Genomic DNA, 26,664 nt, shown 5'->3' on the forward strand with positions numbered 1-26,664 from the left:
CTTTAAATTTACAGTATACTAATGGTATTACACATCTATTATAGCCATAATGTTCAATCACTTCACCTAAACAATAAATGGAAAATAAATTATTACGAATTCACAAAAAATCACAAATTATACATGACATCAAAAACATAAACATAACTGTTAACAATCCTACTTTGACAGTTCTCATTGTGTATCACAGTTTTTTGTTGCTGCTTAGTTCAAATTAGCAGTTTACATAAATGCAAACAAAATTATAGTGCTGCACCCTGTTGGAAAATCTTATAACTTTTTAATACTTTTGTATATCATAGAAACAACTTTTTTTAGTTGAGCCGACTAAGTTCTTTAATTCCCTTTAAATATGAATATTCATAAGGTAAACATGGGGAACTTTAGAGCCACTGGGACGGAGCCCAAAAGGATTTTTGAGATAAGAATATGCCTGTATGTTAATGGGGAATGTGAGCTATCATCAAGCCAAATTTCAGCCCAATCTGTCCAGTGGTTTATGTGTGATTGAACTTCAAACAAACAAACACACAAACTTTCACATTTATAATAACTCAGTAATTTCAAGCTATGTAAATTCAAGTAATGTTTAGGTACTAAAATAAACTTCATTCTCTCCTTACCACTTCCTAATATTAATTGGTAAACTAGCTAATCTCTAAACCTTTTCCAACATTTCATGAATCAGTTACAAGTCAACAAGAAGAACATGGAAACATAGTTTGTATAATATCCAAATCAAAACAACTAATCATAGAAAAACAGTTCATCTATTTTAAGGGCAGATTTCAAAGGGCAATTTTAAGGGAGAAGTTCTTTTGTCACGTAGTCCAACTATCCCTACAGATATGCCCTTTGAAACCAAACGTTTACAGTTTCCTGAGCGTCTTGCTTTTGCTATAACTATAAACAAATTTAAAGGGCAATCACTATAAGTGTGTGTAATTGACTTAAATCCATGTTTCTCACATGGACAACTTTATGTGGCCTGCTCTCGCATTGAAAACCCAAAAATAATCTATTTGTTTATGCACCAAACGGAAAACAAAAATTATTGTTTACAAAAAACACTTGATTAAATGTTTTGAAGCAAAAAAAAGGCGTTTTAATGTTTAGTGAAGTTTTACTGTTTAATAAAATAATAACTAATGAAATGTATTATAAAAAATAACAAAAAATTAAATGCTCTAAAAATGTAAAAGAATTCCAGAGATTCAATATGGAATGGTCAACTTTCTAGAAATCACAGTAACCTGATGTGGTGAGCTAGTCAGACAGTTTACACTGGAATTATTAACACCTGTATCTGTAGTCATTACATTTCACTCCACTGAACTAAATATAAATACCTCAAAACCTGATTTTACATTATTTTGTAATGGTGATGAGTAATTTAATTTGACACCACTTTAAGGGTAATAGTACCTAGTCCCTTCTGAAAAAGGATAGTTCCGCAGATTTTTATTTTGTTTAAAATTATAATACAACAATTGGAACTAAAGTAGGTAATGTATCTATCTAATTTATTATTACTGGTATTTAGTAATGATTTGCTAAAATGTACACAATAACGTAAATCATTTTCAAATCAATGTTGAATAACGTTTTATCAACGTCTGAGGGTGGGATCACTTACTTTTTGATTGTAGCGCCGCCTGTCTTTGGGTGCCCTCACTATCGTAGGCTGTGGCTGTGGCGATGTCGTCTGAGGTCCATTTTCTGAAACAAACCAATAGAAAATGTGTAAAATGTCGTACATCAGTCGAATCTGGCAGACAGTCAAAATTCTGATGATAACCTAGAGAGGGTCAGCAGGGAGATAAAGCCCAAAATAAAGTTAACAATACTGATATGAATATTTAAATGGCAAGTTAGTAATTAAAAGTTCAGCAAAACCCAACAAACCCAATCCTCAACAATAATTGTCTCATCACAGAATACTACAAAATCCGACAGTCCCAGTGTGTTTCCACATTTCTGCTGTGCAAGCTTTGGCAAAGCCTAACATTTTATTATTTCACAGGTTATGAAACAGATGAACAGATTTGAGGTAAGAGGCAGTTTGTTACAAACTTAATTCCCTGCATTGAGAAATTTAGTTGTGATTATTCAAGTGGCCTATTGAAATGCAAGTGTTATTGGGAAGAGGAAATTTTGAGCAGGACATTGAATTATCTGTAAATAAACATATTAGTTCGAACTATTTTAAATAAAGAAAATGTTTTTTTAGTATTTATAAATGTCACAGAAATAGATCTGAATGAATGGTATTAAATTCATCTAGTTATACCATTGACTGTTATACTAATGAGTGACGGATTGTTTATGTAATCCAAATATAAACAATAGTGCAATCTGCCTGCTAACTCAATTCAACATTGGTCTTTTACCTATTTTACCATTATCGCCTTTGACAGTAACACTAAAAAAGTTAAACTTTCCCTTAAACTCAGCAACATTCATTCAACAAGTGGTTACAACATGGTTAAGATACCAAGAGCTTCCCAATTCCCACGATGGCTGACTATTGTTGCTCTAATTACAAATAGCAGCTACGCCTCAATGGCTATGCTGTTACTCAACCAATGGCATGGGCATTCACAAAAATTTCTCAAAGGTGGATAAGCAAAATGTATGGATCAAAAACTTGGAATAGCAGTCAATAACTTAACAGCCAACATGAAAGTTCATAATCTTGCAAAGTTGAATAAATTTTCCAACTTTAACAAACTTAGGTAGGCTAAATGTTTTTAACTGAACAAATGAGTTTGTCTTTAGAATTTTAGTTTTAACATTATTTGATTTTACAAACGAACTATATGTTCATTAGCAAACTTAATCCAGTTTTGTAATCGATTTACATACAATACAGTAGTCTCCCTCTTATCGGGACACCTTTTAACCGGACATCGGTTTAACTGGACTTCACTCGGCAGAAATTACATCTCTTTAACCGGACAATTTTTATCACCACATCGGTTTAACCGGACTAGATCAGCAGGAAGTGGGCAGTACCATTGACTATAGTATTTTTTTTTTTTTTTTTTTTTAAAGAGGTTGGCGGCCTCTTTTAACCTTGCATTTGCCCGTCCACATAGACTAAGCGCCCGTGCGTGGATCGTTTACAGCAAAGCAAGGAGTGAGCCGGTACAGTACAAAGGTGAACTGTACTGATAAAATGTTATCGGCAGTGACCAGGATCCTGGGCCCGAAGTCCGCGACGCTACCGACTGAGCCACCGACTCACTAAAACTTGTTAAACTTAAAATGTTAAAAATGTTAAATGTTAAACTTGTGATAAATGGTGGTACTGAAACAACTGTTCTCGTGGGAAAGATTTGAGCCCAGTGATCATGAGTCTAAATACAATGCTCACCTAAACTTAAGTAAAATATTTGGGTTAGTTTTCGAGTGTATGCATCTTAACGAGTTTTTGGGACGTCGGTTTAACCGGAAAACCCGTTATCCGGACTGGCCTCGGTCCTGAGGAGTCCGGATAAGAGAGGTAGTCTACTGTACTTTATTTTCTTTTTTTAGTACTTCAGTTATTGAGAAAGGTCAACAAATTAAAAAAGTGATATTTATAAAACCAGTATAAAGGTCCAATTCCTATCCTGCGACTGTTACGACTCTAGTGGCGCGAGGCTGAAATAAATTACTGCTTTAATGCAAAGTAAATGCATCCGATTCCTATAGAGCGTCTACAGCCGCGCGGCTAGAGCCGTCGCGACTGGACTGCTCCGTGAGCAGTTCAGTCGCTTCAGTCGCGCGGCTGTAACGAATTTATAGTTTAACAAACGGAGTTTGAGGTGTTAACCTTCATAGATGATGGAACTGGTTCGTCACCACCCATGCTTCAACTCCAAAAACCCCCAATACTTTAAAAAGATGTCTCTGAATGAGAAAATACTCTTAAATCCCTCCGTACCATGAACAATGGATTAGGTTGTTCATTGTTTTTTTACCATTCACATTAATATTTTCTTTTCCTCCTCTTCTCCAAGTAATATATTCGCTGCCAACTGTGCTTATTCCATGACGGCCAAGAGTGCAATTGCACTAGTCACTAGTCGTGGGAGTCGCAGGAGTCGCGGCATAGGAATTAAGACAAGCGTCTCGAGCCGTACGGCTCTAAACGCAGTCTCAACAGTCAGTCGCAGGATAGAAATTGGACCTTAAGAGTGAAACCTGACAGTAGGCAACAGCTGAAATCCCTTCATAGGTAGGCCAACCTGGTTGGCAAATAGGGTACAGTACTATCTAGAATATTGATAGATAACAATATGTAAACAAGAGGAAACTTACAGTTCATTGCCTCTAGGAATATTACTTTACATGCATTTCAGCTCTTTAAATCAATTGTGTTATACTGCTTTCATTCTACACAGCGTCATGAGTCAAACACTTAACTCTTAAATTATATTTCCGTATTTAAAAAAATCTTAAATACAATTACAAATAATAAATAAATAAATAAATAAAAATGTCTTTATTCAGCGTTTCTTTGGTACACCAGCTTTTCAGAACAACTTTCGTCACTATGCTAAACATCTTATTCAACAATCAATTATACATAACAATTTGAAATTTTTACAAAACAATTCAACATATCAATGTGGTCATTATACACTTAGACAATAATTACAATTTTTTTAAAAAGATATCTTTAAGTTTTTCTTTAAATGTTTTGCTAGATGCAACAACCTTCAGGCCGCCGGGTAGACCATTGTACAACGAGGGACCAAAATATGAGAAGCTCTTCCTCCCAAGCTCTAGAGAAACTCTTGGGAGGTGAAGCCTCCCACCATGACGTGTCCTTCGCTGGGAAACCTCATCGCGAAGAGAAAGCCTCTCGCGTAAATAGTCGGGCTCACAAAGTGACAACACTTGGTGGGTCATGCAGCACGTCAACAACCTGCACATGGCTTCAACGGGAAGCAGACTAGCTACTTCTCGAAAGGGAGAGACTTGATCAAATTTGTTCAAACAGAAAATGAACCGGATTGTGGAGTTTTGCAGACGTTGCAAACGATACATGTCTTCCCGAGAAATGCTATTGCCATATGCAGGGAAGCAGTAGTAAAATACTGACAGTATTAGTGACTGCACAAGCTGAAGTTATGCAGTCTCAGGCAACAAGCCTCTGAACCTATACAAACCTCTTAGTCTCCCTAAGGCCCAATTCACACCGAACGGACGTCGGGCGGAGACGTGGCACGGACGTGGCGAGGACATATGTCCGTTCCTCGCCTCCCCATGTAAACAAATTGGTCAATGCACACACAAGTGACGTGGCGCGGGCGGCCGCCCTCCCGCCACCGCCACGTCGCTTCGGCGTCCCTCGTGGCGTATCGGAAGTGGCATGTCCGTAGCGCGCCCGTTATTCGGACTGCAAATATTGTACTATACTTACCAAACTTCTTGTGTATAGTGTGCTTGTACTTCAACCTTGTTGTGTAGAGTTGTTTTTGTGTGTAGATTGTAAGTTATTTCTTCAATATGTGAGACGACATTGAATTTAATATCAAATTTTGTGAGGAAGTAGAACAATTCCCTTGTTTGTACTAATTAAGTTGACAGAAATTAACTAACACCATTGACATTAATAGAAATAAGCAAAAACCAAAGTGTCTAGTCTACATACAGGTTGTCTCGCCACTGTACCGTCCCTTCACCGTCCCTTCGGTGTGCATTGAACACGTCACGTCACTGCCATGTCTGTGCCTCGTCCGTGCCACGTCTCCGCCCGACGTCCGTTCGGAGTGAATTGGGCCTAAGGCTCGCTGGGAAACAAAGGTGACATGACCGGAGAAATTCAGGCATCTGTCAATCACGACGCCAAGAGTCTTTGCCTTCTCACACACTACCAGACTCCGGCCGTCGAGACAGACAGACACTCCATCATCTCTCAAGGTCTGCACTTTGTCCAGAGGCGCTGTATGTAAGACAGTGCACTTATCGGGGTTCAGTTTGAGCCCATTGGCAAATGACCACTTGGAGATACTCTTCAGGTCAGCGTTGAGTTTGTCAATTGCTTCTTTCATGAAAACAGGCTCAAAAGACAAGTGCAACTGAGAATCGTCTGCATACAAATGTGCCGTGGAGTTTTTTACACAGCTAGGGAAGTCAGCTGTGTAAAGTGTGTAGAGAACAGGGCCCAAGCAGCTGCCTTGAGGAACACCCCATTGTTTGACGAGGGGTTCTGATGTCTCGTTTCCAAGTCTAGTAACCTGCAGTCGGTCGATGAGTAACGATCGAATCCAGGTAGTGATTTCATAGCTAAATCCAAAATAGTGCATTTTAGCAATCAGCATGTCATGATCCATTGAGTCGAATGCCTTAGAGTAGTCAAGCATAACCAGTGAACTGTATCTACCTTTATCTTTAGCATCAATCATATCACTAAAGAGATTAGTCAATGCAGTAGTATAATATATTTTTTTTTCTATAATATATTTTAATCAATATTTATCAGACTGATTATCAGCTTTGATCATAAGTTTTTGTATTAAATGGCCTACTTGTAACAAAAAAATTCAGAATTTGATACAAATTTGTTTATGTTGTTTGATTTTAATTCCATGAACTCGGTTGTCACCCTAAGTAACCAAAACAATGATTGAAACAGGCTACCTACTTGAAACAGATATTTTGTAAAATTCAACAAGCACATTTGAACATTTTACATGTTGTATAACATAGTGTTTCTAATAATTATATGTTGTAGTGGTTGTATGCAGGAAACTGTTATGGCTTCCTGTCGCCTGTAACTTCCGATAAATTACAATTGTGCTTTCATCGCCAAAACAAAAGTGGAAAACTGCGCAATCGCTTTCAAAAGGCCCAATAGCTGGCCATGTACCTACTGTATATTTTGGTTACCCGTTGCCCCACAATGTTAAGTTACCGGTAATACTGTATTACATTAACATGGTAATCTTCTGTTATATTGACACAACAGGTTAGGCTAGGTTAGGTTATTTGAACAATAAAAAATACATAGGCCTATTTACTTTTATTTTTAATGTTTGGTTACTTAACATAACCTAACCTGGTATGGTCGGTATGAAAGTGTCTTGTTTAATGTTAACATGTTAGTAAAACGTGTTTTGAAGTCAGTCTCATAAGTTGAACAAATGGTGAATACCCATGGTGCAATTTTATTAAAAGCGATTCTCCTCCCTTTAACTTAACCAAAACTTGACTATGTGATTCCCAGTACAGTACTTGCACATAGGATATGTCTGGAAATTCAGCTCAATTTTTCAAACTAAAGAATTATTTTCACAATAATTTCACAGTCGTATCAAACTGTCGAATATTTAAGTTTCCCTGTACGGTAATAAACAACTGTTAATATTCATGATCGTTTGAAAAAGTAGACTAAATAATAAAAACTCCAACACGGCAATTTTCTATGTCCTCCCTTCACATTCTAGGACATAGGCCTAGCCCAGAACATCGAACAGTAGGCCCACAGAGTTTACATAAAACGTAAGTTGTGTTTTAAAGGAAATAAGTGGTCTTATACCAAATCCGGAACAGCTAAGTACATCTACCGAAGTTGTCGAAAAAATAAAACTCAATGTCTGGTTTACTAAAGCAATAGGGGAAAGTGGGTAAACATTGCAAACAATTAAACAAGAAAGTTTTTGAACATGCAAGATGTAACTCATGAAGCACGGCAATGTTGTCTAGTTTAACAATACAAATTACCGTCTGCACTACGATGGCAGGAGAATTACGCAACAAGAATGTGAGGGAAGCAATCATACAACTAGGCCAAGGGACTTCCCGACGTCCTGGCCTTGAACATGGGACTAGCGACCAACGACCAGCGATCAAGCATCATATCAGCTGATCTGCCGTTGTTGCAACATAAGCCATACACAACATCCACCAATACATACATTTAGAACATGGAAGAAGCAACTGACAGCTACTTAGCTACAGCATGACAAAAGACCAGGCAGCATCAGCTGATCTGCCGATGTTGTGTTGTGACATCCAGCATCACAGTGCACAACAAAATCTAGCAAAAGATACAAAATTGAACGAGTAAATGAAGACTGATGGTAACAGTATGATCATAAGATCAGGAGTCATCGGCTGATCTAAACCAAAGCATCTGCGAGATTTGAAAATAGTTATTGGATATAGGACTACAATAAGTTAGCTCTTTCCATCTAAAATCACAATGCTATCTATCTACTATAGCTATTGTTAATGATTTGATAATGTTGTGTGAATGACGTACGGTGCAAACAAAATCAATTCTTTGTAGAATAAAGGAGACTTGAGGCTGTTAAACGATAGAGCACGACTAATGAGTAGCAATTAGGCGGCCAGGCGGGACGGAACGAACGACGAACATCCTGAATGCTGAATCCTGCCAACACGGGCTCCTGTACTTCTGTGTGAAACGTGACTGGCATTGTTCCGCGGTGAACACTATCTGTTCTCCTGTACTCGAAACGTAACTGGCATTGATCCGCGGTAAACACTAACTGGTCTCCTGTACTCGAAACGTAACTGGCATTGTTCCGCGGTGAACACTATCTGTTCTCCTGTACTCGAAACGTAACTGACATTGTTCCGCGGTGGACACTATCTGTTCTCCTGTACTCGAAACGTAACTGACATTGTTCCGCGATGAGCACTATCTGGTCTCCTGTACTCGAAACGTAACTGGCATTGTTCCGCGGTGAACTCTATCTGTTCTCCTGTACTCGAAACGTAACTGGCATTGTTCCGCGGTGAGCACTATCTGTTCTCCTGTACTCGAAACGTAACTGGCATTGTTCCGCGGCGAACACTATCTGTTCTCCTGTACTCGAACCATGACTGGCATAGTTCAGCGGTACTGTAAGCATTTTCTGTTCTGCTGTACAATGTTACAACGAAGTTTTCAAAGGACATATTAAAGTACTTGGCTTCCAGTAATTTCCTATATTTTCAAGTTCGGCAAGAAAGTCGTGCATTGCCAAACAACATTTCATTGGTATCAAAGTCGCAAATTGGCGCATAATTTTATCGTTTGTTTCATGGTTTGCAGCCGTTGAAAGATTGCATAAAACACATGACATTAAAAGGAATGGGCATCTCGGGGTCGGGGTAATTTCGGGTCGACCCTTGACCTTCAGTGACCCCTTACACTGAATATCGCGCCGTTGTATACTTTCAGTGTGGCAATGTGGAGGAGGTGTGTCAACTACATTGTCGTAACATTAACAGAGAGTTTTTTGGCCACTGTTGAAAAAGCAGTGGCATACAATACACAAAACAGACAAGGTTTAAAATGTAAACTCACAACCAAAGTGGAAATTATTATTACTTAATCACTCACTTTTGGATCTTTACCAAACAAATGAGGAGAAAGGAATTGACACACTTTGAATTAGTACGAATTTGGCTTAATTAGCAGACATTAAATAATGGCTACTCAGCAAAATAACAGAAATCAATGATGTATTGACCTGAATCCGAAATCACATAATGTTTAAAGTTGCCAGTCTGAGATAAGGTGGCAGAAGTGTGCCGATTTCTACCGCCTCTAGCCGCGGGCTATAGGGCTTGCTGATATGCCAAGAAGTAGTAATTAATCCTTCGGCTACGAGTTTAAATAATAAAGTAGGCCTATCCCCAATACAACAATTCAGCACAATAAGTAAATTTCCAATTGCATTGTTAGCATACATTTTTTCATGCAAACGGTACGAAGCAAAAATCAACTAATACCATAGATAAAACATACTCCCTAATGTTGGTTAGTCTTCGCTAATACACACACCCTTATTCTCAATGATTAAGAGTACCTAGGTCTGCTGCTAGACATAATTCTTTTACGTAAAATGTTGAAAGCTTAAGCAATAGAAAATAATAAGTATACGGAGAAAGACAACGTACAGTACTGCGGTTAGCCGGAGGTTGGCACGTCAACTTTTAGGTAATCAATCAACTAATAATAATGTAGCAAACTATCTTGACTCTTTTAAATATGTATATTGCATAGTTGAATGTTTTCGAAGATAATAAATAGGGTATTGAGGGTTTGAACCACAAAATGCGATTTTCAATCCATAGCGGCGTTGTCGTCGCAGTTCGTGATGAGTATTCAGTAACATTAGCTGATGTTGGTAACAAGGCAATAATTCATTGAACACTCATCTTCGACCTGAGATACGCACTGTGGACTGTGCAGCGATCACAAAAGACCAAAACTGTGGCGTGGCGTGTCAGCGTCGTATAACTCTAATCTAATTTAATCACATCTCTGCCTTCCTGAAGTGTTCCAAGATAGACGCTACACCACAATCTCTATTTATGAAGTGGAGATAAATTGGGGAAATTACTATAGGGTGTACCAGACACATTCAAAATACGTAGCGGGTCTTCGTGCCTTTGACTATTGATAAAACTAGACTTTCCATCCCAATGCTTCAGTTGTTGCAAGTTTTTAATGAAAATCACCGTAGTTGATGTGAGCTACCGACAGATTGTGCGATGTAAATTGGCCAACTGATTTTTGCCGAAACACAAACCGACAGAGAGTTATTGTGATCTATAGCAACTGTTATGACCGAACAACTATTTCAGTACCGGTAACGAAAAATAAGGTATAAAATAGAATTTTAGACACTAGCGCATTCTGCGACTGGCGCACACAACTACATTATACAATGGGATGTCAACTTCAGTATCCTATTCTCAATGGTAACACCACGTGTTAAGGACCACTTTGTAGTAGGCCTAGATCAACTGTGGTACTCCAAGACACAAAAGTCAATACTGTATTAAGATATTGAACTCAAAAAATTAAGTAGGTCGTGTGTACGAGAAAGCATCTGTGTGGTCAGAGTGAGTCTACAGGTGCAGGGAAGACCAACCACATAAGCACCTGCCAGTGCCAGGCTGCTAGTGACCACGTGGTGTGTGTGGTATGCATTGCCGTAAACAAAACTGATGTTATATTGCGTCCTAAACGGGGACCAATGTGGCTTAAGGGACTAACACTAATTAATTGTCGGGCTGGCTCGTTTTCAAACCAAGAGGTCGCTGGTTTGAATCCAAGCGGGTCGAATCTGGACCTAGACAACAGTTGTAATTGGGTAATGATGATCAGGCTACCAAACAAAACATAGACATCACACGAGATTTGGATCAATTTCTTACGAAAAACGGAAAATAAACCAATTGCGTCAAAAGTCAAACAATAACATTGCACGGTAATACTCTCTTAAAAATGTTAATTGCTACTTAAACTAGCATTCAGGTCCTCACGAAAAATAATAAAAATCTCCAGTTGCACACATGCTTTTCCATTTTACTGAACACATTACACGGGAAGGCCATTATGGTGGGTTGAATATGAATAGTTAAAGTTCAAGTTGGTATTGGTATCGGAACCGAAGAACGGCCTTGGACTAGGCGCATGCGCAACAGACGGCCAGCTGGGATAATGTCAACTGCGTGTTAGCATCGCCGACGCGGACGCCGCCGCAAAACATACTTTTAACACATCTTCACGGAATACCTCAACTAATATAATTGTAAACTTCAAAAATGTACCTAAGCTGCGGAGATTTAACTATTCAAACTTGGAATGTAAACAATGTATGTCGATTGAACTGTACAACGTGCTGAAGTTTCTAAGACCCACCAAATATTTGTTACTTTTTCTTAAAAACTCTAACCAATAGATTAAAATGCTGTTATTTGTTATTTAACAATATATTAAAATTTTATAAGTATACAACCAAACACTAAGTTTATAGTGATTTGAACTTGTTTATAGTTATGTAGTAGCCTTTATAGATTGGTACAACGTAACGACAACATAATTCCCCTGAATCTCCCTATAGGCTAGATACTTAAAAAGATTAGGTACGAATGTGTTTTACAATAACGCTACTTCAAAACCCCGTGTTAAAAGTTGGAATGGGCAGATTATGGCACGGGTGCACAACAGTGTTTGTTTTTACCTTCTACTGTAACACTAGGGTGTTCGAAAGGTGTGTATAAACTATTAAACTACAGATTACAGTTTATCAATGGTCATGGAATAGCAAACAAATTGAACCAAATTAGGCCTAATAAATGAAAAATTGAAAACTAAAAAACATAAAGTTGAGACAAACATACAAATCTTACAGAAAATTAATTCATGGAAAGGTAATTTAGAATGAGGCAGATATTTTAAAAACAATATACACAAGAGTTGCCTACAAACCTGATGGGTGAGCAATGTTTAGATTGAGAGAGTAAATACACAACTACACGGTCACAGTAAATGTCCAGCACTAGTCAGCAGCAGACAGTAACGGGCCGCGACCCACACGACCTTGTACCACAACAGTGTAAACAGTGGAGCCGAGCCACACTCAAGGCCGTCGGCTTTTGGGCCTGAGATAACGCGCAGACAGTCCTACACACCAATGGATCAACTTCAGTATGCCTAAAGTTGTGACTATAGAGTGTAGAGGCAAGTGACGGTTGTGAGCCTCAGATAACGCACAGACAGTCCTACACACCAATGGAGCAACTTCAGTATGCCTAAAGTTGTGTCTGTAGTGTAGAGGCAAGTGACGGTTGTGGGCCTCAGATAACGCGCAGACAGTCCTACACACCAATGGAGCAACTTCAGTATGCCTAAAGTTGTATCTGTAGTGTAGAGGCAAGGGACGGTTGTGAGCCCCAGATAACGCGCAGACAGTCCTACACACCAATGGAACAACTTCAGTATGCCTAAAGTTGTGACTATAGAGTGTAGAGGCAAGTGACGGTTGTGAGCCACAGATAACGCACAGACAGTCCTACACACCAATGGAGCAACTTCAGTATGTCTTAAGTTGTGACTGTAGAGGGTAGAGGCAAATGACGGTCGTGAGCCTCAGATAACGCACAGACAGTCTTACACACCTATGGAGCAACTTCAGTATGTCTAAAGTTGTGTCTGAAGAGTGTAGAGGCAAATGACGGTCGTGAGCCTTAGATAACGCACAGACGGTCTTACACACTAATGGAGCAACTTCAGTATGTCTAAAGTTGTGTCTGTAGAGTGTAGAGGCAAATGACGGTCGTGAGCCTTAGATAACGCACAGAGGTCTTACACACTAATGGAGCAACTTCAGTATGTCTAAAGTTGTGTCTGTAGAGTGTAGAGGCAAATGACGGTCGTGAGCCTTAGATAACGCACAGACGGTCTTACACACTAATGGAGCAACTTCAGTATGTTTAAAGTTGTGTCTGTAGAGTGTAGAGGCAAATGACGGTCGTGAGCCTTAGATAACTCACAGACGGTCTTACACACTAATGGAGCAACTTCAGTATGTCTAAAGTTGTGTCTGTAGAGTGTAGAGGCAAATGACGGTCGTGAGCCTTAGATAACGCACAGAGGTCTTACACACTAATGGAGCAACTTCAGTATGTCTAAAGTTGTGTCTGTAGAGTGTAGAGGCAAATGACGGTCGTGAGCCTTAGATAACGCACGGACAGTCTTGCACACTAATGGAGCAACTTCAGTATGTCTAAAGTTGTGTCTGAAGAGTGTAGAGGCAAATGACGGTCGTGAGCCTTAGATAACGCACAGACGGTCTTACACACTAATGGAGCAACTTCAGTATGTTTAAAGTTGTGTCTGAAGAGTGTAGAGGCAAATGACGGTCGTGAGCCTTAGATAACACTCAGACAGTCCTACACACCAATGGAGCAACTTCAGTATGTCTAAAGTTGTGTCTGTAGAGTGTAGAGGCAAATGACGGTCGTGAGCCTCAGATAACGCGCAGACAGTCCTACACACCAATGGAGCAACTTCAGTATGCCTAAAGTTGTGTCTGTAGAGTGTAGAGGCAAATGACGGTCGTGAGCCTCAGATAACGCGCAGACAGTCCTACACACCAATGGAGCAACTTCAGTACTGTATGCCTTAAGTTGTGACTGTAGAGTGTAGAGGCGTTCCCTGGTAGAGTGACGGTCGTGAGCCCCAGATAACGCACAGACAGTCATACACACCAACGGAGCAACGTATGTCCAAAGTTATACTTCAAGTAAGTGTACTTCAGTAATGCCTAAAGTTGTGAGCCTCAGATAACACGTAGACGGTCCTACACACCAATGGAGCAACTTCAGTATGGTATGTCTAAAGTTGTGTCTGTAGAGGCAAATGACGGTCGTAGGCCTCAGATAACGCACATACGGGCTTACACACTAATGGAGCAACTTCAGTATGTCTTAAGTTGTGACTGTAGAGTGTAGAGGCAAATGACGGTCGTGAGCCTCAGATAACGCACAGACAGTCTTACACACTAATGGAGCAACTTCAGTATGTCTAAAGTTGTGTCTGAAGAGTGTAGAGGCAAATGACGGTCGTGAGCCTTAGATAACGCACAGACGGTCTTACACACTAATGGAGCAACTTCAGTATGTCTAAAGTTGTGTCTGTAGAGTGTAGAGGCAAATGACGGTCGTAAGCCTTAGATAACTCACAGACGGTCTTACACACTAATGGAGCAACTTCAGTATGTCTAAAGTTGTGTCTGTAGAGTGTAGAGGCAAATGACGGTCGTGAGCCTCAGATAACGCACGGACAGTCTTACACACTAATGGAGCAACTTCAGTATGTCTAAAGTTGTGTCTGAAGAGTGTAGAGGCAAATGACGGTCGTGAGCCTTAGATAACACTCAGACAGTCCTACACACCAATGGAGCAACTTCAGTATGTCTAAAGTTGTGTCTGTAGAGTGTAGAGGCAAATGACGGTCGTGAGCCTTAGATAACGCACGGACAGTCTTACACACTAATGGAGCAACTTCAGTATGTCTAAAGTTGTGTCTGAAGAGTGTAGAGGCAAATGACGGTCGTGAGCCTTAGATAACGCACAGACGGTCTTACACACTAATCGAGCAACTTCAGTATGTTTAAAGTTGTGTCTGTAGAGTGTAGAGGCAAATGACGGTCGTGAGCCTTAGATAACTCACAGACGGTCTTACACACTAATGGAGCAACTTCAGTATGTCTAAAGTTGTGTCTGTAGAGTGTAGAGGCAAATGACGGTCGTGAGCCTCAGATAACGCACGGACAGTCTTACACACTAATGGAGCAACTTCAGTATGTCTAAAGTTGTGTCTGAAGAGTGTAGAGGCAAATGACGGTCGTGAGCCTTAGATAACACTCAGACAGTCCTACACACCAATGGAGCAACTTCAGTATGTCTAAAGTTGTGTCTGTAGAGTGTAGAGGCAAATGACGGTCGTGAGCCTCAGATAACGCGCAGACAGTCCTACACACTAATGGAGCAACTTTAGTATGCCAAAGTAGAATCATGTTTGTTGAGTGTTATGGCGGTTGTAGTTTCATAACGCGCATTCCCAGCATATGTTTCTACACTCACCTCCATTCATACTTGGCTTAAAATACCTACCTTGTATGGTCACTATTTCATGTTTTTGAGCGATAGATTGCTGGGTACACTACCGTCAAGCAAGTTGAAAAATATGTTATTGAAATTGATTAACAAACACCATGATAAGATACTGAATCTCAAAGTTACTTGAGTTTAGAATTCAATTTACTAAAATGATATGCAAAGCTCACTCATGAGGCATATTACTGAAGTATTTCCTACACCTAGTAGGGAAGAGTGGCAAACCAAGGTTCAGTTGTTACTTGAGTCAAGAAAATCTAACTACTCGTTGGTAATTGGCGTGAAGATACTGTGAGTGACGTCAAACAAACCTGCATCAGTCAACTTATCGATTACATCATGGTTTCCTTCAGGTGATCGTTATGTGATTATGGACAACTAACATTGAAATTACAAAACAGGCCTAGGGAGTAAACTTTCCTGCATTCTTGAAGTGTGTGAACTGTCTGACTAATTATTTACCATTGGGAAAACCAACTTGTTTACAAGGAAAGCAAATTACAATCTCCCATTAGAACTAATGTCATCTGAAATATATATCAATAAATGCTGAGCGTGTTACTTTTAACGTGACACGTAGAGTTGTCAAATTGCTAAAAGATCGTTTTTCCAAAAATAGTTATACTCCATTTTAAGACACAGTTCCAGTAAATAAATTTTAGTTGCATACGTAACTACACTAAATTATTATTTTTTTTTTCAAACAGTTCATCCACTAATGTTTGACAAAAGAGTTGTTGAAGGAGACATTGGAGATTCACTATCCACTATTTCTGTATTTTAAATCAATTGTAAACAGCAACGTCATATCTTTAATTGAATTTTAAAAATATATGAAGAAATTGGGCTATTTTTTACACAAAAAAAAACACTTAGAATATTGAAGGACGATCTTGAAGACAAATTTTCAACTTGTTTATAAACCAGGGCTAAATCCAGCACCAAAACAAAAACTTTCGAATCCTAACCTTTCGCCACCTGCTTGGCGGCTGAAAGACGTTGACATGGAAGAGACTAGTTCAAAAATACCATGCAATATGCCACGCGTGGATTTTTTTAACATTCTGGAAGCACATAAATTTATGTCCTGAATTATCATTAATAGCCATGCATTTCATATCAACGGATTGGATTATTTTCCGTTTAGACATTGCAAATTCACTCGTCAACACTGTTTTAAAAACACCAGGCGTTATTAGTGTTCGTTTTTTTTTTAGTAAACAGCTGGTCGATACATTCTTTTTAATTTTCAATTATTGGATCCACACACTGCGCCTATATGCCTTGAACCTTTCAAAACGCAAATATAATTCTTATAAGGTCGATTTTGTGAGTGTCGACCAAGAAAATATGTGGTCGTTTTAATTATTTTAAAGTAATGCAATAAAACGTACTACAATAGCACAAGGCGCACATAGAGATAAAGAGAAAGACGTCTTACATTATAATGATTAGACTGAGTGCGAGAAGGCCAACCCCAAATTGTTTTCCATTTCACAAAGGTAAACATGTTCTGCAAGGTAGTTTAATGTTCTGTCAGTTTTCCCCTGCACTATTTGATCAATCTTGTAAGGTTTACCAGTTTCGCGAAACAAAACTGTTGAAGACTATCGGGAAGTTACTTGTCTTTCCTCGGTTGCCCAGTGGCCAGTAGTGTGTGTGTGTGTGTGTGTGTGTGTGAGGGTCACAGGTTACATAACATGTTACATAGCCTAGGTGACGAGTCCTCAGCGTCCACACGTGCACACACACACATATAACCGTGTCAACCACGCCACTAATAGTTAGGCCTAGCCTGAATAGCGCACAGTCTTGGCCAAGGTTCCCACACACTAGCCAATGACGTGTCAATTATCTCAGTACAGTATGATGCAAGTTTTGTTTTTGTTCTTAAATAGACAGACATAGTGCACTTCAATAACATCCCGAAACGCGCCAAAAAATGTCGCCAATGAACTTCAATTTTATCACTAGAAGTGAAAATCTGGTATAAATAGCATCGATGTAAGCCTCCTACAGCAAGACGCGAAAAACTATTGCTGAAAAACTACTATTATATAATGATAATGTATTTTTAAACAATTAAATAAGTATAGATTATGGACAGCTACCCTATATTGAATATTAGAACCCAAAAATAATTCCGAACCCACTATGAAGTAAGGCATGTCATGTCGATGTCATATTTTGAAAATTTTACTGTCCTCATATCTATGGGCCCCTCTTGCACCATTATCATCTTGTACACACATTTAACGTACAGTACTTTTTAAAGGTACGTTATTAAACGCTCCCTGAATAATACCTTTAAATAAAGCAAACAAATTACAGAGAGGTGTAAAAAAACCTCCGGAAAAACAATGGTTTGACATCATACAGTTACGAAGTCAAGCAGATAACGATTGTAGGCTAATGTGAACTGTTTCGATGCGGCCAAATATTTCGTAAGAAACAAAAATCGGCACATCATTTGTAAAACTAGTAGTTGAATTGAGGACGTATCGTATCGCTTTTGTACTTGTGTAAAAACCTTCAATTGAAAGATTAAATGAGTTCTAACCCGTAAAAATCAGGACAATGTATTGTATCAGGGAACCGACCGGCAACCGGTATTGGTTGCGTCTCTACGTTCGTTGGTGGAGTTTCAAAAACTGGAGCAACCAACGGAAGCTGGGTGGGGTGGGGTGGGGGGTGTGAAAGAGTTTTGACCCACGGCGTCACGCCACATTGATTGTCAAGCAGCTGTCCTGTCAATGCTGAATGCCTAACGTAAGATCCCCTCCCCCGCACTACACCGCTACCGCTGGGGAGTGGGACTACACGGCCACTCCAACTCCACTCACTCCACTACACGTAGACCACGTGGCTTCAGGTATAGTACTACTGAAGCCATCGTAAATATCATGTACTGCTTAGAGTAAATAAAATAAATACATGCCCATTCAATTCAAGTGATCTTATTTTTCAGAAAATCACAAAACAGCGTACTAGAAATCAATTAACACTTCAGTTTCACGTCGCTTCTAACTTTAAATGTAAATTGATTCTAGGAACGTTTTTGTACAACACCAGACGGAAATACACAATTCTTTTTCTGCCAACCTCACGGTTAATCCTTGGGGAATGGTAAAGTTGGCCTTGCTGAGTAGCCTCCAAAGAGACATTCCCGAACGAAGAGTTAGTTTTACAGATGTACTGATGCTCTTCAGAAATGACAGCTTTACCGGTTTTCAGCAAGTCAATAGGCTAGGCCTTTTCCAAAAACAGCATCCACGGGGAGAACATCAAAGCTGGTCTGAATGCTCAGGACAGTTCAATTCAGGAAGGCTCTTTGAAGCTGTTTGGGTATTAATTGCACAATGTTAATCCGAAATACACGAAGACATTTCTTCCAACCTCACGATAAATTCTTGAGAAAAGAAGGAGTCCGTCTTACTAAGTACTCCTCAAAGAAATATCCCATCGAAGGAAGGGATCTACATACGGCATCTGTGGTAATTTCCATAGTTTCAGAGCATCTCTGAACGGTGACAGATGATCACGACGGCTCAATAGAAAACAAATTGAATACTTGACTGTGATAGGATATAATGTGTGTGCAAGTACAGGATGTTTCCAAAGCAAATTTACTGCTTTAATATCTAGAAAACATTTTAATGCCCCGCTCAAAATCATGCTTTTGTTTAAAGAAGCAATATGATGCTTTGATTGTCCACGGAGACCTTTTTATCTACAAAAAAATGTTTCTCTCGAGCATCATAAATATGAAAATTTGTAGCCCTTCAACATTGTGGGTTTCACAGCCCATAAACCAGTTTATAGCTATTCAAACGTTAGCGCAGACTGCACAGGCCGATACAAAGTAGGGCCTAACGATAAGGAGCGGGCACTTTGTCTGTTGTTAAGTTGATGTTTTATCAGCAATGGGTAGATAACCGATAAGTGGGTCCGGGAAGGTGCTTAGTTTACTTTGTTACATTCTTATCTAAATTCAGCTTATCGTTCCATTTCAGCAGATTAAGTAAAGATTAAGTAAAGTAAAGTAGTGGTTTAAGTTGTACAGTAAGTGTATACATGGTGTCCCGAAATTACTAACCCAAACTTTACCAGGTTAATGTATGGGTCAAAACAAACAAAATATGTCCTTTGATGTATAGACCTATACCACTTAGTTTTCCTCTCTATCTGTCTATATGTGTTAAAAATAATCCCATTTTTGGAATTTAAATAGAAATTTAGTTTTTAAACTTTCATAGCCCCACATAGGTATAGCACGCTAAATGAGGATATATTAGTCCGTAATATACGGATATTAGAACTTCGTAACTAACCAAAAATTGTTTTACTTTGTTTTTGTCAGTTACATTAGGACGCAAAAAATAATTTTTGACAACTATCTACTGTTTTCAGAGGGCACAGACCAATCGTTTGCACAGGCGACATGGAATTTAAAATTGTACATAGTGTGTTGAAAAACATTAAAATTCTTGTGACTTAAGCCAACACATCTTTTCCAGAAAAAATCCTCACGTCACATACAAATTAGAGACAATAGAAATTTAAATTTCAAATGCGTGCTCAAAGAAAGCAAGTTTACAAAGTAATGGGAATGGGAAATACTGAATGCAGATCTTTGGCTCGAGCAGAGAATGCAATTAATTTATGTACAGGATGATGTACTGTGTTTGCTATTGGGTACCAACTGTGATAGTTGCCAAGACCCGCCACCAGATGATGTTACGGTCCACAACTCAACTCTGATACTGACTGAGGCCTTTGAACCCACCAACCCACTACCACTACCTCACTCAACTATTCGTCAACCACTCACTCAGTCACAGGCCAACCCTTGTGCTGTACATGTTCAATAACAAATTATACTTGAATAGTCGGCTGGCCGAAATTGTATTTTATTCTCCAGTAGCTTATTTGTTATTTTTCACTTCTTCGGTTTTGCTTTATGATTAAACGTCGTCTTTGACTGCGGATTCCATAGGTTTAGCCACTCCATTACCGTGTTTAAGCTGTAGCCAGTTTCACAATAAAAATGATCCGGAGCACATGAAAAGAGCCCGAAATTTTAATCCCCAAAAAGGTTCACTAATCTTAAGCATGGAAAGAGCCCGGGTCTCCACAGGTACCTGAGGAGGAGGACGCTGACTCGTTTTCTGCAATTGTGTTGTGTTTGGTTGGGTTAGGTTAGGTTAAGTTAGGTTAGGTTAGGTTAGTTTAGGTTAGGTAAGGTAAACAGACTATATCTTTTAGTAATGTAAATATCTTTTAATAATCTATATTTTAATAATGTATCTTTTAACAGTGTATCTTTTAATATTGTAAATAACTTCATGTATTTCAACTGTGTTATTGGTTCTTTCTCCTTTGAAGACTAGTTGTGAAAGTTCTAGGAAGAGCCCGGGCTCTTTTCGCACCGTCCTGGGAGGGACCTTGGAGGTCCGGGCGCTTTTCAAGCGTCTGCCTGAGTTTTTGGGCTCTTTTCGTGTGCGCCCAAATGATCGTAGCAGAATTGAGCCTCGGCAGCGTGAATTGTAGTTAGTTACCGATTACTGTTACTGTTGTATATACCAACTGTTTTAACGAAGCACAACTGTAAGGTCGAGCATCATAAAATATCGTAATATCAAAAGAAAGCTGTGACTGAGAACATAGGTAGATGTTTGAATGGAGCTCACTATAATTACTCAAACCAAGAGGCTTGTAAAAAAGTGCTGAAAGCGCAATTGAGTGTTAAATTACCACAAACGGACATCTACCGTAAATATCATACACAACTTGGATTAAGAAAGTTACAAATGGAAACGTATATAGCGAATGTTTGCTTAACATCGCTGCAAGTAAATCGGTATCATTTAACCAAAATCACATTTACGAACGAAATTGCAATTATAGCCCCAGTTCCACAGCTCCAGATAACTTTAGTTTCAATTGATCATTTGGGTTGACCGTAATATTCTCAAAACACGTTCAGTAATTATCATGCAATGTAGTTAAATCAATGACTTTTTGCACAGTCCAAGTACTATAAACATGACAAGACGATTAATCAAGTCATATCCCATAGTTTGACATTTAGGTGGTCAGTAAAATAAATGTGAATGGTCTGACCACTACCCCCTCCCTACTTCAACAGTTCGGACCGACCAATCTACTTTCGCGCCACAATACTTTCACCATTGACCTTCCCCCTCCACAAATCATAAGCAACGATGAACTAAACAACCCTCTTGGTCTTAGATACTCTTCCGAAATTTAAACTCTGCTTGTTATCTAAGAGTGTTAATACTTCCACATTCGTTTACACTTACTGGTGAGAACAGCCCATTTTACCAATCACGAGTCAGTAGCCTAATTGCTTATAAAATGTAGGTACTTACTCGACAACATTGTACAAAAGGACATACCTGAAACAGACAGAAGAAATTAGTTGAACTATGTAAAAATGGGGGATTGTTGATGAAACAGTCATTTTAAATAATCTTCCATTCGTAATCAACAACATTCGTTTGAAGCAAAAGTAATTAATAATAGTAAATCATTGTATTTATCAAATCATATACGCCGACGGCTTTAAATTCTCCATGGAACAACCGAGTTGCGCAGAAGCACTGATACGATTAATTATGCGAAAAATGTAAAATTAGAGGGTCAGCTTAGGTTAAGTTCACAATCTAGAAGAAAACTACGGCGAATAAGTTCCGCAGTTAAGTTTCACGAGAATATACCGTAAGCTGCCAAATGATCCCTGACATTTGCTGAAGGACGTCCAGTGTCCAGTTATTGGACCTAGCAGCCTGGCCTACAGATACTGTATATCCACTACACTACCCTCTGGCACTTAACTTGCCTACATTCAGACACGGTCATTGTCTAGAACTTCACGTATCCCCAAAAGAGAGATATTGAAAAATAAAGAACCGATCCAACTTTGTATTGTGTAAAGTATTGCAGATACAGGTTGGATGTATAATTAATTAAGTAAAGTGCCACACGGAGATACGCGATTAGCGTCTGAATCTCTTGTGGGGTCATGTGAAGTTCTAGACTCTGCCACAATCTAGAACTTCACGTGACCCCACAAGAGATTCAGACGCTGGTCGCGTATCTCTGTGGCACTTTACTTAACTCAATTAATTACATGTACATCCAATCTGTTTCTGCAATACTTGGCACTTTAGCCACAACTTTACACAATACAAAGTTTAGGTTCTTTATTTTTCAATATCGTCTGAAGCTGGTAAGTGAAGAGGGCTGACGGACTTGGGAGGCGGCGACTGTACACTAGCTTTAATTCGGTCAAACAACCAAAAATACAAATAAAAAAATATATATATATCACCTTGCTAGTTAAATAGCCGGTCAGAAAGTATAAAGAAGAAGTTACACGGTGGTTACATAGTCTTCTTTCCATAGCTGGTTCCCTATTCGAAGAGAAAGGAAGTTTAAAACAATTACACTAACATTTGTTGTCCTATTTTCCCTCTTACAAAGTTGCACACAATATTGTTAAACTGTATACCTAACCATGTTCACAATTGTAATAACAATTGTCAATTTAACATTCCACGTATAAGACAATGAACATCATTAACAGAATGAAGACAATAAATTATTCAAACAATTGACACTACCCAATGCAACTCAGACGCGAATTCGGTTGACATAAACTACATTACTAAGAGACTAACAAGCATTTATCATTTTTCTCTAAATGAATTTGCAGTAAAATAAAACACCAAACTAAATTTCACAAAAAAAGTACGATTTAATTAATAGTAAATGCTGTTGATGCGTTCTAATAAACATAAACAAGGACGAAACTATATTATGATCACGATTCCGTGATTTTTAAACTACCACTCAATAAATAGAAAAAAATACTATTCAGGCCAACCATTAAATTGTTAAATATAGGCTAATGTAAACCTTTTTCCCGATTTTTTTAGCACACAGTTTCAGTTTTGTACTAATACATCGCTTGGGCAAGAATTTATCTTATGCCTTGCCAAAAGTGTAAATAGGCTGATTAACAATGTCTCTACTTGTTTTTGGCAAAGATTTTATGTCCGTAGGTTTGGCATCAGTCGTTATAGCTGAGGAATTGAATTCACTTTCAATTGTTGAACCAGAGCGGACCGAACAACCTTTAGCCTCTTTTTATGCAAAAACAGAAACACGATTTGATATATTATGATTGTTCGTTTTTCATCGCCAATGATCATACCACGGTCTGCTATCAGTGGTTATCAACAACGGTTGACCTTGGGGCCCTTATCAGCGAGAGAGAAGTCAGAGCATCGCCGCTCTACATTTGCATTGTTCTACGTGCTTAAAAGAACACGGTGATTTTAAAAAAATCATGCAAAATCTCAGTCTAAAACAGATGGTGAACACCAAAGTTGTTCTTTATTAGTCGTAATGACTATACACACCTTCCGATTGAGACTAATTAAAGAGTAACAGTGTTTAGAAAATTTACACAATGCTTTAAAAGGGAAGAGACGTGAAACAAATATTTAAACAAAAATTTCAAAAAAGAAAAGCAAACCGTTAAAAACCACCTATCACTGATGGAACTGAAAAAAAATAGTAGAGTAAATAAAAAGAGATATTAGCCTACATCTCATGTCATGTTAGCTAGTTACTGTGACGAGAGAAGAGAGCAACGCTACAAACATCACATCTCTGAAGGACGAACAAATATTGGAGTAAATACTGATATCACATCTCATGTTATGTTAGCTAGTTACTGTGACGAGAGAAGAGAGCAGCGCTACTAACATCACATCTCATGTTATGTTAGCTAGCTACTGTGACGAGAGAAGAGAGCAGCGTTACAAACATCACATCTCTGAAGGACGAACAAATATTGTAGTAAATACTGATATCACATCTAATGACATGTATGCTAGCTACTGTGACGAGAGAAGAGAGCAGCGTTACAAACATCACGTCTCTGAAGGACAAACAAATATTGGAGTAAATACTGATATCACATCTCATGTTATGTTAGCTAGTTACTGTGACGAGAGAAGAGAGCAGCGTTACAAACACCACATCTCTGAAGGACAAACAAATATTGTAGTAAATACTGATATCACATCTAATGACATGTATGCTAGCTACTGTGACGAGAGAAGAGAGCAGCGTTACAAACACCACATCTCTGAAGGACAAACAAATATTGTGGTAAATACTGATATCATATCTAATGACATGTATGCTAGCTACTGTGACGAGAGAAGAGAGCAGCGTTACAAACATCACATCTCTGAAGGACGAGCAAATATTGTAGTAAATACTGATATCACATCTAATGACATGTATGCTAGCTACTGTGACGAGAGAAGAGAGCAGCGTTACAAACACCACATCTCTGAAGGACAAACAAATATTGTAGTAAATACTGATATCACATCTCATGTTATGTTAGCTAGCTACTGTGACGAGAGAAGAGAGCAGCGTTACAAACATCACATCTCTGAAGGACGAGCAAATATTGGAGTAAATACTGATATCACATCTAATGACATGTATGCTAGCTACTGTGACGAGAGAAGAGAGCAGCGTTACAAACACCACATCTCTGAAGGACAAACAAATATTGTAGTAAATACTGATATCACATCTAATGACATGTATGCTAGCTACTGTGACGAGAGAAGAGAGCAGCGTTACAAACATCACGTCTCTGAAGGACCAACAAATATTGGAGTAAATACTGATATCACATCTCATTGTCATCATGTACTGTGACGAGAGAAGAGAGCAGCGTTACAAACATCACATCTCTGAAGAAGAAACAAATATTGGAGTAAAAACTGATATCACATTTCATGTCATTGTAGCTACTGTAGTTACTGACACGAGAGAATTGAGCAGCGCTATAAATATCACATCTCTGACGGTGAACAAATTTGTATTGGAGTAAATACTTCATGTTAGCTAGCTACACGACGAGCTATGACGCCATATGAGCTATATGACGAGAGAAGAGAGGAGCGCTATAAGCATAACATCTCTGAAGGACAAACAAATATTGGAGTAAATACTGATATCACATCTCATACCATTTTAGCTCTCTAGTTACTGTGACGAGAGAATTAAGCAGCGCTATAAATATCACATCTCTGACGGGCGAACAAATATTGAAGTAAATACTGACATCTCGTGTCATGTTAGCTAGCTACTGTGACGAGAGAAGAGAGAAGCGCTATAAATATTTTAACTCTAAAGGACAAACAAATAATAAAATAAATAACTTTATGTTTATATTAAACATTTAAATTGCAGTTGATGAAGCCAAGGATCGAAGCGCATAGTCCCACAACTGTCATATTTAAATCTAGATGACATTTACTGCTAAACACGTGAAAAGATGATTTACTACCTCAGCGGGAATTCCCGTCTCCGGTGCTTTCCAACCAAGCTATAAAATGTCCTAAGAATAGGATCTGCTTTTACCGGAGCAGCGTACTTTACAAATCTAGTCATTCTCTGCTTAAAACAGAGATTACACAGTTGAAACGGGTTTACAAAGAAACCTAAACATGCATCGGGTACTGCATTTAATTATTCGACTCGAACTCTGGTTTAAACATTGAAAACTTAAATGATTTCTAAAGTATTCCTGATATTAGTTATCAGAATATTTTTATGAGTTTTATTTAGAGTGAATACAAAAACGCTCCGACCCACACTAAACCCAGAATAGAATCTGTGCTACAACAAAATAAGTGGGACACCCAAACTATCGAACAGTTAAAACAAAAAGAGTTCGTTTAACGCAGCCAGGAGCGTGACGCGCGCTGCCCGGTATTATTTCTGGCCGAGTTTATTTGAGCGTAAATCAGCTGTTTTACACCGCGGGGGCGGTCCACGGTCCACGTCAGTTGCATCCATTCCTAGCAATACGAGAGCAGTTCGTGCACACCAATGTGGATTGCGGGTTTAACGATATAGTGAATACCTGGGAACATTTCTCCACAAAACCTACTTTGAAAAATCAACTTAGATTCAACTTTATACGAAAATTGGAATGAGAATTTAAATGTTTAAAAAGCCAAATGTGATCAACTGTGGTACTCTCGGGCACACAGTGTAGACGTCACGGGTCACATTATGTGCTAAGCCCAATTAATCAACATGATGATGAGGTCATTCAACCGATACACCAATACAGCCGACAACACAGTTCACAACTGTGGTACCTCTCTTCTTCATATCGAG

The 26,664-nt window shown here is 38.8% G+C and overlaps 1 protein-coding gene across 1 annotated transcript in view; it reads right to left on the bottom strand.

Annotated features, from left to right (window-relative positions):
- The window catches only part of LOC128985649 (la-related protein 1B), a 103,775-nt gene that overhangs the window by 56,543 nt on the left and 20,568 nt on the right, over nucleotides 1-26,664 (bottom strand). The window contains exon 2 of the mRNA XM_054405393.1: nucleotides 1,637-1,719. Within this exon, the coding sequence (XP_054261368.1) occupies nucleotides 1,637-1,719 (83 nt within the window). The remainder of the gene's footprint in view (nucleotides 1-1,636; nucleotides 1,720-26,664) is intronic.

Source organism: Macrosteles quadrilineatus, unplaced genomic scaffold (assembly GCF_028750875.1).
Source record: "Macrosteles quadrilineatus isolate MER2022 unplaced genomic scaffold, UCM_ALF_1.0 Scaffold_2__2_contigs__length_208266976, whole genome shotgun sequence".
Classification (NCBI taxonomy): Eukaryota; Metazoa; Arthropoda; class Insecta; order Hemiptera; family Cicadellidae; genus Macrosteles; species Macrosteles quadrilineatus.